The sequence below is a fragment of the Dasypus novemcinctus genome, chromosome 21 (assembly GCF_030445035.2).
Source record: "Dasypus novemcinctus isolate mDasNov1 chromosome 21, mDasNov1.1.hap2, whole genome shotgun sequence".
NCBI lineage: Eukaryota > Metazoa > Chordata > Mammalia > Cingulata > Dasypodidae > Dasypus > Dasypus novemcinctus.
The window spans coordinates 58,200,333-58,218,224 of NC_080693.1; the positions used below are offsets into that span (position 1 = coordinate 58,200,333).

The 17,892-nt window shown below is 56.1% G+C and overlaps 1 protein-coding gene and 1 long non-coding RNA gene across 5 annotated transcripts in view; one reads left to right on the forward strand and one right to left on the reverse strand.

The window, feature by feature from the left end:
- Positions 1-10,534, reverse strand: LOC131275040 (uncharacterized). Of its 2 annotated transcripts, none has more exons than XR_009182449.2 (2): positions 9,762-10,534; positions 1-6,858 (listed from the first exon to the last, which is right to left on the reverse strand). It is a non-coding gene; the product is annotated as an uncharacterized lncRNA (long non-coding RNA). The 2 variants fall into 2 exon arrangements; XR_011646865.1 differs by lacking the exon at positions 9,762-10,534 and adding an exon at positions 7,117-7,867.
- Positions 9,021-17,892, forward strand: part of MLLT6 (MLLT6, PHD finger containing) — a 22,483-nt gene continuing 13,611 nt past the window's right edge. For 2 of the 3 annotated variants that reach the window (XM_071210632.1, XM_071210633.1), the window contains exons 1-9: positions 9,021-9,448; positions 10,689-10,768; positions 11,239-11,293; positions 11,530-11,639; positions 12,697-12,800; positions 13,055-13,148; positions 14,020-14,136; positions 15,171-15,317; positions 15,952-16,050. In XM_071210632.1, the coding sequence (XP_071066733.1) occupies positions 9,340-9,448; positions 10,689-10,768; positions 11,239-11,293; positions 11,530-11,639; positions 12,697-12,800; positions 13,055-13,148; positions 14,020-14,136; positions 15,171-15,317; positions 15,952-16,050 (915 nt within the window). In that variant the 5' untranslated portion in view covers positions 9,021-9,339. The remainder of the gene's footprint in view (positions 9,449-10,688; positions 10,769-11,238; positions 11,294-11,529; positions 11,640-12,696; positions 12,801-13,054; positions 13,149-14,019; positions 14,137-15,170; positions 15,318-15,951; positions 16,051-17,892) is intronic. The other variant, XM_058284140.2, reaches the window with a different exon arrangement.

The following is a 17,892-nucleotide window of genomic DNA, read 5'->3' on the forward strand; positions in this document are numbered from 1 at the left end:
TGCATTTTGTTGCATGTTAGTTATACCTTAATGAAATTTATTTTAAAAAAAGAGAACTGAAAAAATGTTTTTAAAGAGAAATACATGCTATCAAGAAAAAGAATCCTACACAGACACACACACACATTAATTCCTCTGTCCCCATTCTTCACCTCTTCCCTTCTCTCTGGGGAAGGAGGGCACCTTCTCTGGTCCACCCAAGTCCCCATGCCCAAGGCTGTTCCTACTAAAACCCCCACTGCAGGGAAGTGGATTTGGCTCAACTGATAGAGCATCTGTCTACCACATGAGAGATTCAGGGTTCAAACCCAGGGCCTCCTGACCCGTGTGATGAGCTGGCCCATGCTCAGTACTGTTGTGCACAAGAAGTGCTGTGCCATGCAGGGGTGTCCCCCATGTAGGGGAGCCCCACGCACAAGGAGTGTGCCCCATATAGAGAGCTGCCCCACACACAAAAAAGTGCAGCCTGCCCAGGAGTGGCGCCGCACACACGGAGAACTGACGCAGCAAGACAATGCAACAAAATGAGACACAGATTCCTGGTGCCACTAACAAGAATGCAAGCAGACACAAAAGGACACACAGCGAATGGACACAGAGAGCAGACAACTGGGGAGGAGGGAAGGGGAGAGAAATAAATAAAAAATAAATAACCCTTTAAAAAATAAAGTAGGTGGCAGACTTGGCCCAGTGGATAGGGCGTCCATCTACCACATGGGAGGTCTGCGGTTCAAACCCCGGGCCTCCTTGACCCGTGTGGAGCTGGCCCATGTGCAGTGCTGATGCACGCAAGGAGTGCCCTGCCATGCAGGGTGTCCCCTGCGTAGGGGAGCCCCACACGCAAGGAGTGCACCCCATAAGGAGAGCCGCCCAGCGTGGAAGAAAAGTGCAGCCTGCCTAAGAATGGTGCTGCCCACACGGAGAGTTGACACAAGATGACACAACGAAATGAAACACAGATTCCGTGCCACTGACGACAACAAAAGTGGACAAAGAAGACGCAGCAAATAGACACAGAAAACAGACAACGGGGGGGGGGGAGGGGAAATAAATAAATAAAATAAATCTTTTAAAAAATAAAAAATAAAGTAAAAAAAATTTTTAATTAAAAAATAAAACACCAATCCCACGCCATGCCACCTGTGACCTGGCACCTCTCTAGCTGCTGTCCAGCCCAGGAAGGAATGTCTCCCCCTCCTCACTGCAATTCACCTGTCACCCCCTCCTGGACCAGTCACCCCTCTCGGAGACATCTGCCCTGCAGGCCAGATCCTTCCTTCTCCCTCACTCCTCTGTGGCTTCATGACACTCCTTTCTCAGGGCTTCCACCTCCATCTCTGCCTACAGCTTCTCATGCTCCTGGCTTGGCTCCTCTCCCTTGACCCCCCCCCTCCCCCCGCCCCTTGAATGCCTGTCTTGGCCTTCTGTTCTCGGCACTGGCACATGCTGCCAGCGTGATCTCAGCCACTCCCAGGTTTTGGTTACCATCTACTGCTGACAACGTCAAAGATATCTCTGGATATTTTCCGGAGTATCAAGCATCTGGCAGAAGAGGTGGACAGAATATTACATATAGTTCACAAATCCTTGGCAATTTTGACCATGCTATACATATTCAGAGGAGGTTCTGGGACAGTCCACTTGGACGTCGACTTCAGCAAGCCCCAACCTGAACTTTTCAGCTCTCTCACGACCCCACTCCTCCTCCCTTCTTCAGGATCCCAGTTGTTTAAGACAGAAACCTGGGGGTCATCTTCCCTCTTCATGACTACCAATTGTCCACCTTCTTTTGATTGTACCCTCTATGTATTCTCTCTCTCTCCATCTCCACTGACATTTCCAGAGCCCAGGTCCTCTTTCTCACTACCAGAGATGTCCAAACATTCATTCTTCATTCATTCATTTAAAAGTATTGACTGAGCACCTACTATATACCAGATACTGGTCCAGGTGCTAGAAATACATCAGTGAACAAAACACATAAAGATCACTGTTCTATGGAACTTACTTCCTAGCACTTGGAACAATCTCAGATTTCTCAAATCTCAGCCTTTCTCCTTGACCCTCTGACCACCAACTCTGCTGTGGCCACAGAATATTCTGTAACATGTGCATCTGCTCAGTGTCTTCCATGGGGCCTCATCTTCACGGGGACAGGTCTGGGCCCCAGGTAAGAATGCCCCGATTCCCTCCCTCTTGCCTGCTCTCATCTCCCATTCCTTCCTACCCCCACTTCCCATTCTCCCTTCAAATGCTTGTAGTCCCTGAACACAGCAGGGCTCTCATGCTAATGTCTACACGTGCTGGTCCTCAGTTTTCTGTGCTCTGCCCCACCTGTCTACCCAGCAAACTCCTGGTCACCTCCGAGTCACAGCTCAGACCCTGCCTCCTCTAAAGAGTGCTGCCTGGCTCTCCCAAGCAGCCTCGGGAGCTCCTTCTCTGGGGCTCTCTGTACGTGGCCCACCCACCCCCATCATAATACACAGCACAGCATATTGTCTGAGCCGTTTGCCTGCTCCCAGCCCTCCTCCTTCACTCTGGTACCTGCAAGGTTGAGGCCTGCCTTTATCCTTTCTGCATTTCCATCACCTGGAGTGTTTTCTGACACATATTAGGGGTTAATAAATGGTGGTTGATTGAAGAAGTAACCGTGAATGAACAGGAGTATCACAGAGGAGAGGTAGTGAGTTCTGAATTAGCTCCAGAAGCCTTATTGATAATTTGGAAAACCCCATGGACACAAGGTTAAAAGCAGGGCTCAAATCCTGCTTCTGCACCTACTGTTTATGTGTTCTTTGGGACTCTCTGAGCTTGTTTCACCCCCCAGTAGAAGGGGAACCAGAGTGGACCTGTCTTGGTGCTGTTGGAAGGAGCATATGTTAAGTGCTTGGCACCATGCTAAACTCTCCTCAAAAGTGACCAGCTGCTGCTCTCACTGCTCTGGTTATCTTTAGCAGCAGCATTGCCCGCCCCAGCTTCCCCGTGCCCTGCCACCTGACCCTCCCTTCCCCTTGAGCTGTTCCCCCTTCCTGCCTCCCAATCCCTACTTGGCCTGCTGCAGTGGGCCCCCACCCCCACCAGTGCCTGGCACTTGCAGGCTGAGGTCACCAGGGATCCCCTCCTTGCAGAACCCTTCCCTCCCGGGACCTCTCAATGGCATGTGACCCTGGCATCGCTTCCTCCTTACATGTACTCTTGATTCCATGGCGCAAACTCCCTGGCTTCTCAAGCTGGCCTTCTGCCCTCTCCCTCCAGGGTCTCTCCATCCGGACCCCAACAACTGGCTGCCTACTGAGCATCATCACCCCACCTCCCCTCATTCCCTGGGCTCTACTGGTGAGTGGACAGAGGCCCCCGGGTGCACCCCTGGAGGGATCCCCATGGCTGCCTCAGTCCTGCTGAGTGGATCTCAGTCAACAATCCAACTTCCTCGAGACCTAGTTCCCCTCTTAGCCCCTCTGCTTCGGCCAGTCATGCCTTCATCTCTCACCCGGACACTTACAAGTTTCCTAACTCCTTGCTATTCCAGTGTGCTTCTGGGACCCACAACACGGCAGCACCTGGGAGCTTGTTAAAAATGCTGATTCTCAGGTGCTGCTCAGTCAGAATCTGCATTTTAACAAGACCCATGGGGGATTTACGTGCATTAAAGGTTAAGAAGTACTGTCCTAAGTAATCTGTCAACTTCTAGCCTCCTACCCACTCTTAAACAATATCTGACTTGACAACCAATGTGCAAATTTGGTTATGCACCCATTACTTCAAAGCATTCAGTGGCTCCCCATTGCTCCAAGGTTGAGGTCCAAACTCTTTAGAAGTCATTCCACGTCTCTGTGATTTGGTGTTTGCTTCTCCGCCATCACTCAACTCCCTCGCCTACTCTCCTACCAGACATATCGCTGCATGCTTGCCACGGTGAACGATCTCAGCACACACGCTTTACCAGTCCTGCTTCGTGCCTTCACACATGCTGTGCCTTGAACGGAATGCTCTTCTGCCCCTTCTCTTCCTGCAACCCTTCGTCACCACTTGGTCCCAGCTCAGGCCTCCCATGACCCCATAAACAGTACCTTTCTCCCTGCCAGTGTCAGCAATGTTCCTAGTACTGTAGTAGCCATTATCATCTTGAAGTTTATTTCTGTCTATGTCTGTCACCCCCACTGACATGGGTACTATCTGTGTATCTCCCATGGTTGGCCCATGATGATTCAAGGAAGTTATCAGCTGAAAGACTGGAGAATATAGCTTTTTCAACTTTTGTCCTGATTGTAACTATGTCAGGAGGGATGATTAGACTTCAGGAGGAAGTGGTTGAAAAGAGGGACCAAGCAGGGTAAATATGCTATTCATCTATAATTTCTGAGCCTGGAAACTTCCCCAAGAACAGAGTCACCCACCCACAGAAGGTTAACTCCAAGGGGATTTTTCAAGATCAGTCACCCTTTTGGTAATGGATGGTGTGAGGGAAGCACAACTCTATGAATGTAATTAACACACTGAACTGAATACTGGAAAGTGGTTATAAAGGGAAATTTTATGTTGTACATGTGTTATCACAATAACTTAAAAAAAACCCATATAAATAACTGTACAACCCAAAAAGGGCACCCAAATATAGACTATGGACCTCAGCTAATAGTATCATTAAAACACTGGCTTATCAATTCTAACAAATGTACCACATTAAGGCAAAATGTTAACAACAGGGAAAACTATGTGGAGGGGTATATGGGAACTTGGCACTTTCTGCAAGTTTGTTGTGTTTTTTTTTTGCCCTGTAAACCTACAACTGCTCTAAAAATAAATACATAATTTAAAAAAAAATCTCTGACCCACCCAGAGGGTCAGAGGCCAGAGAGGGCAACTGCTGTGTCCAAGGTGACACAGCTGGTTAGGGGCAGAGCAGGGAGTGGACTCCACGTAGCTCTGGAAAGTCTGGGCAGATGGCTGCCTCACTCCATGAACTTCCTTTTCCACCTACCCTAACTGCCTAAAGTCCCTGGGTGATGATGTGCTGGCACAGTCAAGGGGACTCACTCGCAGCTCTTAAAGCACCTGCTTGGACCTTGGATGGACTGCTGGAGAAGAGGATCCCTTTATTCCCATTTTACAGATTGGCAAAGCCAGACTGAAAGGCAGACCTCCCCGGCGTCTCACTGCTAGCTGGGCAGGCACTAAGCGATGTGCTGCTCCAGTAGAATGCTCGGAAGAGGAGAACCGCGCACATGCACTGTCACTCTTCACAATAATCATGACCCCGGCCTTCCAGCTGCCTGGGGAATCCCCTCCCTCCTACCAGTTCCTCCTAGATTGAGCCTCCATCCCTCGCACCCGAACCACGCCCACTGGAGAGACCATCGCGGTGTCCTAACCTTTGACGGGGAAATCACCCTTCCCTCTTTGCCAGGCATTTGACAGTGTCATGCTCACAGCAACTGGTTGGTACTACCGTCCCCATTCTAGGATGGGGAAACTGAGGATTCCGGATAAGGCATCCATGTTCAAAGCCATTAAGTGGGAGGACTAGGACTCGAACCCAAGCTTGTCTGACTCCAGCGCCCACTCTTTCTACGCGGCCACACCAGGGCCCCCCATCGGGCAGTCGCACCACATGAAGTCAATTACTAGCTAGGAGACCTCAGGAAAGTAACCTAACCTCTCCCAACGCCCCCAAGGTCAGAGGCTTAGTTAGCTTTCGGGCGAGAAAGTGCTAAGCAAACCAGAAGCAAACGAAACGCCAACCCGCAGGCGCCGGCGCAGTCCTTTCCCGGAGCTCCGGGGCTTTCTACCCACCGGGTACGAAGGGCGCGCCCCCGGCCCCCAGAACCGGCAAAACCAGGCGCCCGGCCGGCTAGGAGAAGCGAAACCTCAACACTCTCTCTAGTCTCCCCCGCTCGGTTCCAGGAACTGGCGAGCTAGACTTCGCGGAAGCGCGCCCGGCTGCAACCGCATCGGGGCCCCGGGACCGCCCCAACTCCAGCCCGCAGAGGTGCGGGGGCCGGCGCGGTCGGGCCCGAGCAGCAGCACGACCCGCGCTTCCGCCTCGTTCGGCTCCGGCGGCGGCCGCCGAGGCCCCACAATCCCCTTCTGGCTCCGGGGACGGGCGGGGCGGGGCGGGGAGGGGCGGGCCGAGCGGGCGGAAATAATTTTCTGTTTGGTCGACTCTGCCCCAGTCCCTTCGCGGCGGGACGCGCGAGATGGGCAAAGATGCGGGAGGCGGGAAGCGGGAGCGGGAACACGCTGCCTTGGCACGCGTGTGAGGGCGGCGGGGGGCCGAGCAGGCACTGAGCGCCTACTGTGTGCCTTAGCGCCTTCCAAAAGGCTTTTCGGTCAGTCTTGACTCCCGCCTTGCACAAGGGTACCAACGCGCGCGTTTACAGAGGGGCAAGCTGAGGTCCGGGGAGGTGAAGTCACTCTCTGTATGAGTCGCCCTGCCAGGATCTGCGTGACTCACATAATGGTGGTCAGTTACGCCAAGCAGAGCACTCTGAACTTGAACCAACTTGACCGAGTCCCGCTCGCTCGTTTTTTTGTGGATCGGCACCTAGTAGGTGCTCAGTAAAATGATGGCCGCTGAAGAAGGAGCTTGCCAGCTCAGCCGCAGGCATGCCCTACGCCCGCAAATCCAGCCCAGCCCGCCCGCCGCGCCGTTTCTCTGGACCTTGGAAGGGAATATTTGCGGACGACAGCGTAGAGAAGCCGACAGCCCCGCTCAGCACCGGCATTCGACCGTCGCGTGGTGGCCGAGCCCCAGCCGCAGCCCAGGACACACCGGGTTCAAATCCCGGCTCTACAGCTTTCAGGCAGTCTCTGGCATTGGGCAAATCACTTTTTCCGTTGGAATCTCAGTTGCGCCTTCTGTAAAATAGGGTTGCGGGCAAGATTAAACGAAACAAAATTCGTAAAACATTTCCTAAACGCACAAGTTTCGTCACCGTTCATTCCACAAACTTCGGGGGGAGGGGGCGTCACACGGCACCCGGTGAGGAGCCGAGACAAAGGCGCCCCCGCCCCCGGATCGCCCACCCCTGGGTAGAGGGACAGCCGCCTCGTTCGCCGAAACCCGAAACTGCGGCCACCACGGCCCCGGTCTTTCCCGAAGGCTAATTTTCAAACCTTGCGCGCTGGCGCGAGGCTAGGGCTGATTTTTGGCTTTTAGTTTTCTTGCGGTAAAGCTAATTCGTTAGAAACTCCTAAGCGAGACTCCTCTGTGCCTTCCTAAACTTTTCGTGTGAGCAAAGTTCACAGATCCGGCAGCGAGGCGGTCCTCGCGGGGTCCCGGCCCTCCGACCGGCCTCCGACAAACCCCAGCTCTCGGTCCTCCTCCCGCAGGAACAGGAGCGGTGGCGAACGACGCTTCGCCGGTCCCGCCCGTGTAGACCGAGCGTCTTCGTCCCGGCAGCCCTCCGGGACCCCCTGCGTCCTCGCCAGGGCTAGGGGAGATGGGGACTGCAGCTCAGCGCTCGGCTTCCCCGACCTCCCCTAACCCTCGCTTCTCCCGGGGATTAAGGGAGTAAATCCCTCGACACCACAGACCAGGTCAAGGACAAGGTCTCCCCCGCCCTCCGCCCCTCCTGGGCGGGGATTCACCCCCCTTCCCGGATGAAAGGTACTTAAAAAAAGAGAGAGAGAGAGCGAGCGAGCTGGGGAGGGGAATGGGAGCGGCGGGCCCCGGCCCCTTGATGTTCCGGTTGAACAGGTGCTAGTGAAAAGGAGGCGGACCCGGCGGAAGCGTCTGCCAAGGGGGCAGCGTGCTGGGAGGTGGGGGAGTCTCCGCCACCCCCAGTCCCCCGGCCCTTCTTCCCCTCTCCTCTCCGGCTGCTCCTCCCCCGCAGGAAGCGTTCCCGGCCTCGCGGTCTTTGAAGTGTCGCCGAAGCCCCCAGCGCTGCCTCCTCCCCTCCCCCACCCCACCTCCCGCTGTGGGGGGGAGATGACCTTTGGTCCCTTCGGGCGTCAATCCCGCTTTAGAAAGGGAGGGTCACATCGCGTCCCGTTTGCCCACAGGGTTTTGGGATGAAGCCTTCGGGTAGACGCCGCCGTACTTCTTCCCCAAGCCCAATTCCAGGGACTTTTTTTAAAGATTTCTTTCTTTCTTTCTCTCCACCCGCCCTCGTTGTTTGTGCTTGCTGTTTGCTCTCTGTTCGCCGTGTTTAATCCTTTGAGGGTATCGTGTGTGAGTTTCTGTTGTGCATTTGTGTGCGTACGTGTGATTGTGTTGTCCGTGAGCACCTCTGAAGTTGTAGGTCTCTAATCTGCGTGTGTCTCTAAGCGCGCCTGCGGTCTGGGAACGTCAGGCGGCGCCGCTGGGAGTGAGTTTATCTGGAGTGATTTATCTGGCCCCTAGGACTTCCGAGTGCGGGCGGGCGTGGCTGTGAACTAGACGCGAAGCTCCCCGAGGGCAGGAATCTTTTATGCAGTCTCCACCCCAGCGGTTGGCACAGAGTAAGCATTCAGTACTTTTTGAATGAATAAATGTCTGTATTGTGAGTGTTTCTACCCTCCGGAGGAGACGCCGGGGAAAGCGCCCGCGAGCGGCCATCCAAAGAGGCCCCCAGACACGCGGGGCGGCCCACGTCGCTCCTGTCCCTTCTAGCGCCCCTTCCCCGGGTCTACACCTCCAAGTTCCCTCCGGGTTGAAGAAACAGACGCAGAGACGAAGACCTGGGTAGAGGGGCCTGGAGAGTGGAAGACCCCGGGTCCCAGGCCCAAGGGCAGGCAGGGGAGGGTTCGGGAGCGACAAACGAGAGCCAGAAAAAGAAAAAGAAAGAGGGAAAGCAGCACGCAGCGAAGGAGCGAAAAAGCTCCCTACCCAGCCAGGCTTTGTTCCCTGAACCTAAGACTTTACCCGGCGGCAGGCGGGCCGGGAGCGAGCGAGCGGAGGCGCGCGACCATGGCTGCCGCGGCCGGGCAGGGGGGCCGAGGGGGCGGCGCGTGAGCGGGCGGCGCGGGGCGGGCGCGGGGCTGGCGCGGGGCGGGCGGCGGGCGCCCGCGATGTGCCACTCGGCGCCTCCCCCGCCGGGCCCGGGCAGCGCAGCGGCCGGGCGGCCCTGGTAACCAGCGGGCGAGCGGCGCGCGCGGCTCTCATTGTTGGGGGGGGCGGGGGGAGCCCGTCGGGGCATGAGGGCGAGAGCACGGCGGGGGGGGCGGCCAGACAGAGCGAGCGAGGAGGAGGAGGAGGAGGACGCCGAGGAGGAGGAAGGAGGAGGCAAAGAAAAGAAGCGGCGGCGGCGGAGGAGGGGGCGAGGAGGCGCGCAGCTCCCCGCTCCCTCCCTCCCCCCCTGACCCCCGACCCCCGCCGGCCGGCCCCCCGCCCCAGCCCCGGAGGGAGCTCATGGGAGTATGAAGGAGATGGTAGGAGGCTGCTGCGTATGTTCGGACGAGAGGGGCTGGGCCGAGAACCCGCTGGTCTACTGCGATGGGCACGCGTGCAGCGTGGCCGTCCACCAAGGTACGGGGGTGGCCCGCGGGGGGGCGGAGGGACCCCGGGGGCGGCGCGCGCGGGACGCCCCCAGCCGCGCCCTCCCGAGACCTCCCGGGGCTCGGGCGCCCCTCCCCCCACCCAACCTGAAGGCTATGGGTGGCACGGGGGGCTCCTCCCGCCCGGTCCTGGAGGGCCGGGTCAGGCATTGTTTTCTTGCCTATTGTTCCAGTCCCGCGCCCCCCACCCCAAGTTGAGGGAGTTTGGGCAGAGTCTAGGGGGCAAGGAGTGCTCTCCCTGCGCCCCACACCGCCGGTGTCCGGGCTCCTGGGGGAATGTTTACCTGCGAGGTGTTTCCCTCCAGCCCGGCTATTTTGGTCCAGGCTCCCGAAGGGAGAGGTCAAGGGGGGTTCACCTCTCCCCCACACACACCGCTTCCGGATACTGGGAGGAGCGGAATTAGGAAGGGCGGAGAAGGGTCCCCAGGGGAGAGAGGGCTCCTAAAATTCTCCGGGGAAAAGCTGAGGACAGAAAAGAGGTTGTACAGGGGGCCGGAATGAAGAGGAGGGAGGTTTGGAGTTTCCCCCAGCAGCACATGGTTCGGGAGTTAACTCCTTGAGGAATCTTGCCGAGGGCGCAGGCTGGCATCTCCAGCCTGCCTGGCACAGCCAGCCATCCCCCTCCCCTCCTTCCTGGGACAGCCCTTAGCCCTGTCACTGTCTGCCCTTCTCTCCCCTCTGGAGGCACTGCACCTGCCTTAGGCTTTGACTTTTGACTTATTCAGACAGTAGTTAGAGGCAGAAGATGAAATCTCTAGGCCCCCGACTCTCCCACCTCTTCCCTTACTGGCCCTTTAAGAAATGCCCGCTCCCCCCCCCCAACCAAAAATAACAACGGAGCATGTTTCACTATCGTTGAGTGTTGTTCGCTCCGGTTTCTTCTGTGTCTGATGATGAGGACTGGTCTGTCTGGGGCAGGAACTGGGGAGCAACTCCACAAAGGGCGCGGGGTGAGGATCATCTTGAAGTTTAAGGTCAAGGACTCGGCTTCTGCCCCTGCTTGGAGTGCTGACTGCTTTGGTTGTGTGGTTGAAGGCCGGCTGGGTGCGGCTGGCATTCTGTGATCCTGCTGGCTAGCGAGTGGCTCCCAGACCCGGGAGCTGCCCACTCTTGGAAAGTCGCCCTAGTCCTTTAGCGCCACCCCCCTCCCACCCGTGGGGAAAACCACTGGCTGACTGATTTGCTCAGTGACTCTCCTCCCTCACCCCCAGCTTGCTATGGCATCGTCCAGGTGCCAACAGGACCCTGGTTCTGCCGGAAGTGCGAATCTCAGGAGCGAGCGGCCAGGGTGGTGAGTTGGAGACTCCCTCAACCGCGCTCCCCCCCCCCCAACACACAGGCACCTGAGCATCTCCTGTCGGCTGAGGCTAGGGTGAAACTTAGTTCTGTCACACAGGACTTCCCATTTGTTTCTGGCTCACCTATCACTAACTTCATCTCGGCTCATCCTGCACTCTGCCCCACCTCAGGGACGGGGCCTTTTGTGTTTGAGTGTTTTTATAAGGGAAAGGTTTTTTTGTTTTTCTCTAAAAGTAGAGAGAGTTTAACAAACCTCATGTTTCTCTTATCCATCTTCAATAATTACTAACTCATGGCCAGTCCTATCTCCCCTCTTCCCCCACCCATCCCCCTCACACATCTTATCATTTCATCCTGGGGCTCTCTGAACGTGTTCAGGGAGAGCCTAGCTCAGCAGACCCCCTACCCCCTTCTGGAAAGCCCTCTTACCCCCCAAACTCCCGTACCTCCTTCCATTGGCAGAGGTGTGAGCTGTGCCCACACAAAGACGGGGCATTGAAGAGGACGGACAATGGAGGTGAGGGGACCCTTAGCCCCAGGGCTCATCCATCCAGATCAGCAAAGCCCACATGAGCAGGGGTCTGGGAAGGCGAGACTGGACTGGGGTGGGGGTGGAGGCTGGGTAGCCCCTCTCTGGATGGCACTGGCACCTGATGGGAAGGCTGTGAAGGAGGGAACTGTCCTCGGTGTGGAGGTGTGAGGGGTCGGGGTCTCGGGCTAGCTATCTGCTGAGGCCACCCCACCCCATCCCAGGCTGGGCCCACGTGGTGTGTGCCCTCTACATCCCCGAGGTGCAGTTTGCCAACGTGCTCACCATGGAGCCCATCGTGCTGCAGTACGTGCCTCATGATCGCTTCAACAAGGTCAGCGGCCCCCGTGCCTGCCCCTCCCTCGCCAACCATCCTTGGGTCCCTCCAGCTCTCTTTTCGCCAGTGTGATTTGACTGGGTCCAACCCACACCTTCAGGGAATTCAGGAGGTTGGTGGGCGCCTACCACTGAACCACCCTTCCATTGACAGACAGCCAAACACGCATGCTCTAGAACTCAAGGGAAGGAGAGGGCTCCCTGGCAGCCATGCTGCCTAAGGGCAGACCTCAGCACGTACTTCATTCCGCCACTGAACACGCTTTATTACTGAGTGCCTGCTCTCTGCCAGGTCCGTGACCGCCACCAGGCAGTCAGTGTTCAGTGTTGATCAAGACAGATGTGCTAAATGGGTGGTGGTGGTGGCGGTAGCGCAACATCGTGAGTGTCGTTACGCTGAATTGTATACTTGAAAGCGATCAAAATGGGAAATGTTATGTTGTATATATGTTACCACAATAAAAATTAAAAAAAAAAAAAAAAAGACAGATGTGCTTCCTGCCCCCATGGAACATTCATTCTTGTGGGGGGAAGACTGTAAATATCAACAAACAGGCAAATAAAGTAAATGCAAATTACAGTGAGTGCTGTGAAGAAAACAAACAAGGAACTGAGATTAAGAATATCTGGTGGGGGCCTTACTTTAGGTAAAGTGGTCAAGAAGGGAGAGACATTTAGGCTGAGACTTGGGGGATGAGAAGGAGCCAGGCTTGAGGAGGGTGGGGTTATGGGCTGCAGACAGAAGGAACAGCATGTACAAAAGGCTCAGTGTGGGAATATTCTTCCTAGAGGGGCTATTAAAATGAAATAAAATTTTAAAACTTCAGTTCCTCAGTCACACTAGCCACATTTCAAGCACTCAATTGGCTGCATGGCTAGTAGCTTCTGTATTAAGCAGTGCAGGTTCTAGAACGTTCCCATTGTTGCAGAAGGTTCTGTCAGCACTGAGCTAGGGTCGTGGGGAGAGGAAAGAATGGAGGGGGAAGCCAAAGGATCCCTCAGGAGGAGGACAGGGACACCCAGGGAAGAGGAGGTGATTGCACTATGTCCTGCAGACATGTTACATCTGCGAGGAGCAGGGCCGGGAGAGCAAGGCGGCCTCGGGAGCCTGCATGACCTGTAACCGCCACGGATGTCGACAAGCTTTCCATGTCACCTGGTGAGACCCTGCCTGGGGCGGGCACCCTGGGGTGCTCTGGAAGCCCAGGCCAGTTGTACCAGCTCCCTTGAGGTTGCCCGTGGCTGCCCGAGTAGGCTCATCCCAACTGCAGTCTTTCTGGTGATGGTGGTAGTGCTTTCCTTGGCTGGTCTTGTCCCCCCCACACCCCCCAGCAAGGGTCTAGAAGGGTGGGAGGGAGGCAGCTGGTCTGGTTTGTGGCCACCCCCCCCCTCAGGCTGACCTCTCTGGGTTAGTGCCCAAATGGCAGGCCTGCTGTGTGAGGAAGAAGTGCTGGAGGTCGACAACGTCAAGTACTGCGGCTACTGCAAATACCACTTCAGCAAGATGGTGAGTCTCATCAGCCAGCGAGTGAGCTGGTGGGCCACCCTTCAGAGGGCGTGCACTCTGGGCTGCGCCCAGTGTCTGGTGCCGGGAGGACAGCGATGGGAAGAACCCAGGCCCTGCCCTTGGACACCTCTCCATGTGATGAGGAATAAATTAAAGTTCAGCCACAGGGGTGTGAATCGAAGCTGAACCAAGCAATCTACCCGAGAAGACAGTTCAGACTCTGCCTGCCAGAGTCTGGAAGGCTTCACGGAAGAGGTGGCATTTGAGCTGAGTCTCCAGGGTGGAAATAAGAGCCAACATTTATTTGTTGGGGGTTACTGTGTCCCAGTCTCAGTATTGAGTGCTTTCCATGTTACGTATGATTCTCTCAACAACCTTAATTTTACAGATGGGTGTAAACATTTTACCAGGTGGGCAAACTAAGGCTCACCAAGGTCTTATAATTTAGCTCACAACTGGAGAAGAGATTCAGAACAGTCAGTCTGGTTTGATAGCTCCTAAGGAGTCTGCCAAGCAAAAACAGAGAATCACATCGCAGGCAAGGAACCAGCTCGAAAGCCTGGAGATGAGAAAGAGCATGTGTGAACGGTGTGAGAACAGGGTGTTCGATGGGGACAAGGCAGGAGGTGCAAAAGCTCAGGCAGGGCCAGACCTGGGCTGGCTTCTCCCAGGCTTCAGGGGCCCAAGGAAAAGCTAGAGAAGGGGTGCTGTGCCCTGCTTGTGAAGAGCTACATTGTCCAGAAGCCACGGGGGGTTCTGGAGAGGTGGGCTGCAGCCTGGCTGGCAAAGCTGCTTGGACCTCATCGCAGGCTACAGGCAGCTAGTGGAGGTTTGTAAGCTGGAGAGTAACATGATCAGATTTGTTTTTTAGGAAGATTACCCTGGCAGCCGCTGTGAGGCTGGATTGGAAGGGCCATGCTGGCGGCTGGGAGACAGCTGCGAGAGCGGGGGATGGAGGGCTGAGGCTGGACTCCAGAACCGGTTCCAAGTAAACTCGCCTAACTGCGGGGGTGGCTGAGAATGAGTTAGGGTGACACATAGGATCCAGGCTCTAGACACTGGGTGGATGGGGCTTGAACCCCTGGGGTGCCATGAACAGAGGGTGCAGCTGGCTTCGGTGGGGTGACCCTATGTCCTGGTTGCCCTGGACAGTTCTGCTTTATGCCTGTTGCCCTGGTGTAATTATGAGTAGCTCCCCTTTCATTTCCAAAGGTCTCCTGGTTTGGGTCATAAATTATATGGTCGCCTTGGTTTCAGGTTTGATGATGACTTAGGATGTGGTAGGAGCTTGGTTTGGTTTGGAGGAGGCACCAAGTAGAGATCAGGTTCAGCAGATGTCAGTCCTCTGGGCAAGGTGGGAGTGGCAGCCCCAGACGTCCAAGGCTAGGGTTAGAGTCCCCAGGGCATCCACAGGGGCAGGGTGGGCCCAGGTGTGAGGAGAACCAGGAGAGGGGATTCGGAGCTCAGCAGGGTGGGTGGGTACCCAGTGCTGGAATGGGATAGGGTTGGGGGAGGCCTGAAATTAGCTTTCGTATTTGGCAATTGGAAGGTGGTTGGTCACCTTGGAGGTAGCAGCTGCGGGCCCGGTACGCATGGAAGCCATCAGACTGGGCAGGACTGAGGACCTTACAATGACGGGCAGGAGGAGAGGCAGCATGTCCTTCAGGACAGGAGGGACCCCTGTGCTTGGATGGAGGGAAAAGCCAGAAGCAGGGGAGTAGGGGGCGATGGCTGGAGCGAGTGGAGGGGAGGATGGGCTGTAGAGTGCAGGGAGCGGGCACTCCCCACGAGGGCCCCTATGGCAGAGTCTTGGGTGGGGAGCAAGGGCCCTGGGCCCTGTCCTAGCTCCCCCTGTGCCTTGCTGGGGAGTCTAAGGCAAGTCCCTGCGTCTTCCAGGCTTCAGTTGCCATTGGATAAGTCAGCGCAGGAGGCTGTAGGATTTTCCAACTGGGAGCACGCCCTTCTGAGCAGAGCATCATTGAGGCCTCAAGGACCATCTGACCTCTCAATTCTCTCCCCCAGAAGACGTCCCGGCATGGCAGCGGGGGAGGCGGCGGCGGCGGCTCTGGCGGCAGCAGTGGCTTTATCACTGGCCGGAGAAGCCGGTCAACCTCTCCATCCACCCAGCAGGAGAAGCACCCTGCCCACCATGAGAGGGGCCAGAAGAAGGTAAAAGGCTCCTCCCTTTCCTGCCCACCCTCCCACACACATACTCACAAAGCTCTTGGAAAAAGTGACCACAAGGTGCCCCCAGAGGCTGGGGCATGCTCTCCCTCCCGCTGAGGCCTCTGCAGGGCTGGAACGGGCTAAGGCTAAGGAAGTGAACTGTGACGGTCTTTGAGGGCAAGGTGAGGCCTGGCTTCCCTGTGGCTCTTTGTCTCCCTCTCTAGTTCCCCTGTGCCTGCTCCATGCCAGGACAGTGTCCCCAACGCCCCAGTCACATGGCCCTGCACGTGTGCACACACCTCCTCTGTGCCCAGCTCCTGGCCTGTGCACCCCTCCGTGTCCCTGGGTGGGCACCCTCGCAGGCACGTGTGTGTGCACGTGTGGTGCTCTGTGTTGCTGGCGTGATAATGGGACAGGCTATTTTTAGCAGGCAGTAGGGGAGGGGAGGGGCTGCTCACCCTCAGAGGAACCTGCCTGAGCCACTCCTGTCCAGCCGGGGTCCCCCGGTTCCTCCAGAGGGGGAGACAACATCCTCAAAACCTCATCCCTGAGAGGGTCAGCTCCCCCCACACACGTCGTGCTGTCCTCCCACACATGGCACCCCTGCACCAATTTCTGCTCGCTTTTCTCTTCCCAGAGCCGGAAGGACAAAGAACGCCTTAAACAGAAGCACAAGAAGCGGCCTGAGTCACCCCCCAGCATCCTCGCCCCACCAGTGGTCCCCACTGCTGACAAGGTGCCACTGCCCACACTCGGGAAGGGTGGGGCCCTGGTCTGGGGATAGTAAGGTGGGGAAGGGGGCCAGGGGTGGTCCAGGGACCTGGGCTTCAGATTAATGTGACTCTCTCCCCACCTGTGCACCCCTTTCATCTCCCTGTTCTGGCGAGAAGGGGCCTGCCCTCCTCAGCCCTGCCTGTCATCACGAGATGGGGGGTGACAGACACAGGCTGCCAGATGTTCTCGTCTGCCCCCATCCAGGCAGGGGGTTTGGGCACTGGGCTGTTGGGTACAGTATTTAGGCAGGTTTTCCAAGTACCTGGGCATAACCCCCCTCCCACTAGGCTGAGAGCACCCCTTCTCTCTTCCCCTTCCCCACTGTCAGGGGTTGGCCTAAAGCGCATCATTTGATGGCAATCCTACTCTGTGAAGTTTGGGGCCTGAGAGTCCTGGCCATGGTGGCATGGAGAGCAGGCCCCTCAACACTCCCAGACCCCACCCATCCCACCCTTCCCAGCAGGGGCATGGTGTGTCAGGTCTGTCTGCAGAAATGGATGAGCAGTGGCAGGCCCTTGCCCACACCAGGGACTCTAATCCAAGCCAGAGCCACCTTCTCTCCGCCTCCCTCTAACCCAGCCTCTCCTTGGAAAGAGGACCTGGGGGCTGGGGAAACTGCTTCCTCCTGTCGCCCATTACCACCCATTTCCCTTCACCCCCCTTGATGGTTCGCAGAGCCCTGGGCATCCTAGCTGGGGGCTGAGGGATCTGATTTCCAGGGTGACGTTCCTGTAGCAATTGCCCCAGTAACCCTCTCCCCTAGCTGCTTCCTACAGCTCACCTGGAGAAGCTTGTCATCTGTGCCCTCTGACCTTTCCGGGAGGCCGCACCCCTCCTTAGCTCTGCAGGCAGGTGGAGCCAAAGCGCCAGGGCCAGAGGGCCCTAGGGACTGGGTGTCCCCTTGGACACGCCGCCGGGGTGGGTGGGTGGGGGGCACTCTACCCATCCCCATCCCCCTCGACCTACCCCAGCATTTCAACTACCCTCCCCCAGCCCCTCTCAGCCCTTCTTCTCAGAGCCACATCTGGCTGCCTTCAGAACTCCAGCTGTTGAAAACAACAAAGAGGAAGACGGAGCCCCGGGCTCCGCCCAGGGAGGGGCCTCGCAGGGTGGCTGCCATTCTCCGGGTCAGTCCATCTCCCCCTTTAGCATTTGTTCTTTCAGCACATGTTTACTGCCCCAGGTCCCAGGGACAAAAGGATGGTAAGTGCCATCCCTGGTAGAAATAAGGAGCACTAAATGACTCCCCACATGTTAGGCTCTCTTCTAGGCTAAAAGAGGGATAGAAGGAGTGTGGGGATTAGCTCATTTAATCCTCAGAATAATCCAATGAAGAAGTAGGTATTTATTAACCCCCTTTAATAGATAATTAAAGGAGATAAAAAATGGAGGCACTGGGAGGTTAAGTGATTTGCCTAAAATCACACAGCTAGTGAGTGGTGGAGTTAAGATTTGAACCCAAAAATAAGAAGAAAGAAAGAAAAAAGAAAAAAATCGCTACTAAGAGAAAAAAAGATAATGTATTTTTGAACCCAGGCAGTCTAGCTCCAGGGCCTGGCTCTTCACCTCCACAGGACACTGTCTCTTGTGGCACATTAATAGCAGCAGCCACCATTGGAATCATCATCATTTATTGATGCTCTATTATTCTAGTCTGGTCTGGTCTCATCTGTACTAATTACTATACTATAGTAATACTATACTTATACTATACTATGCTATCCTGTGCTTTGCTATGCTATACTGTATCGTGCTACTCAGAACTCTCCAAATAATTAGCCCCATAAGGACACTGAAGGCCAGT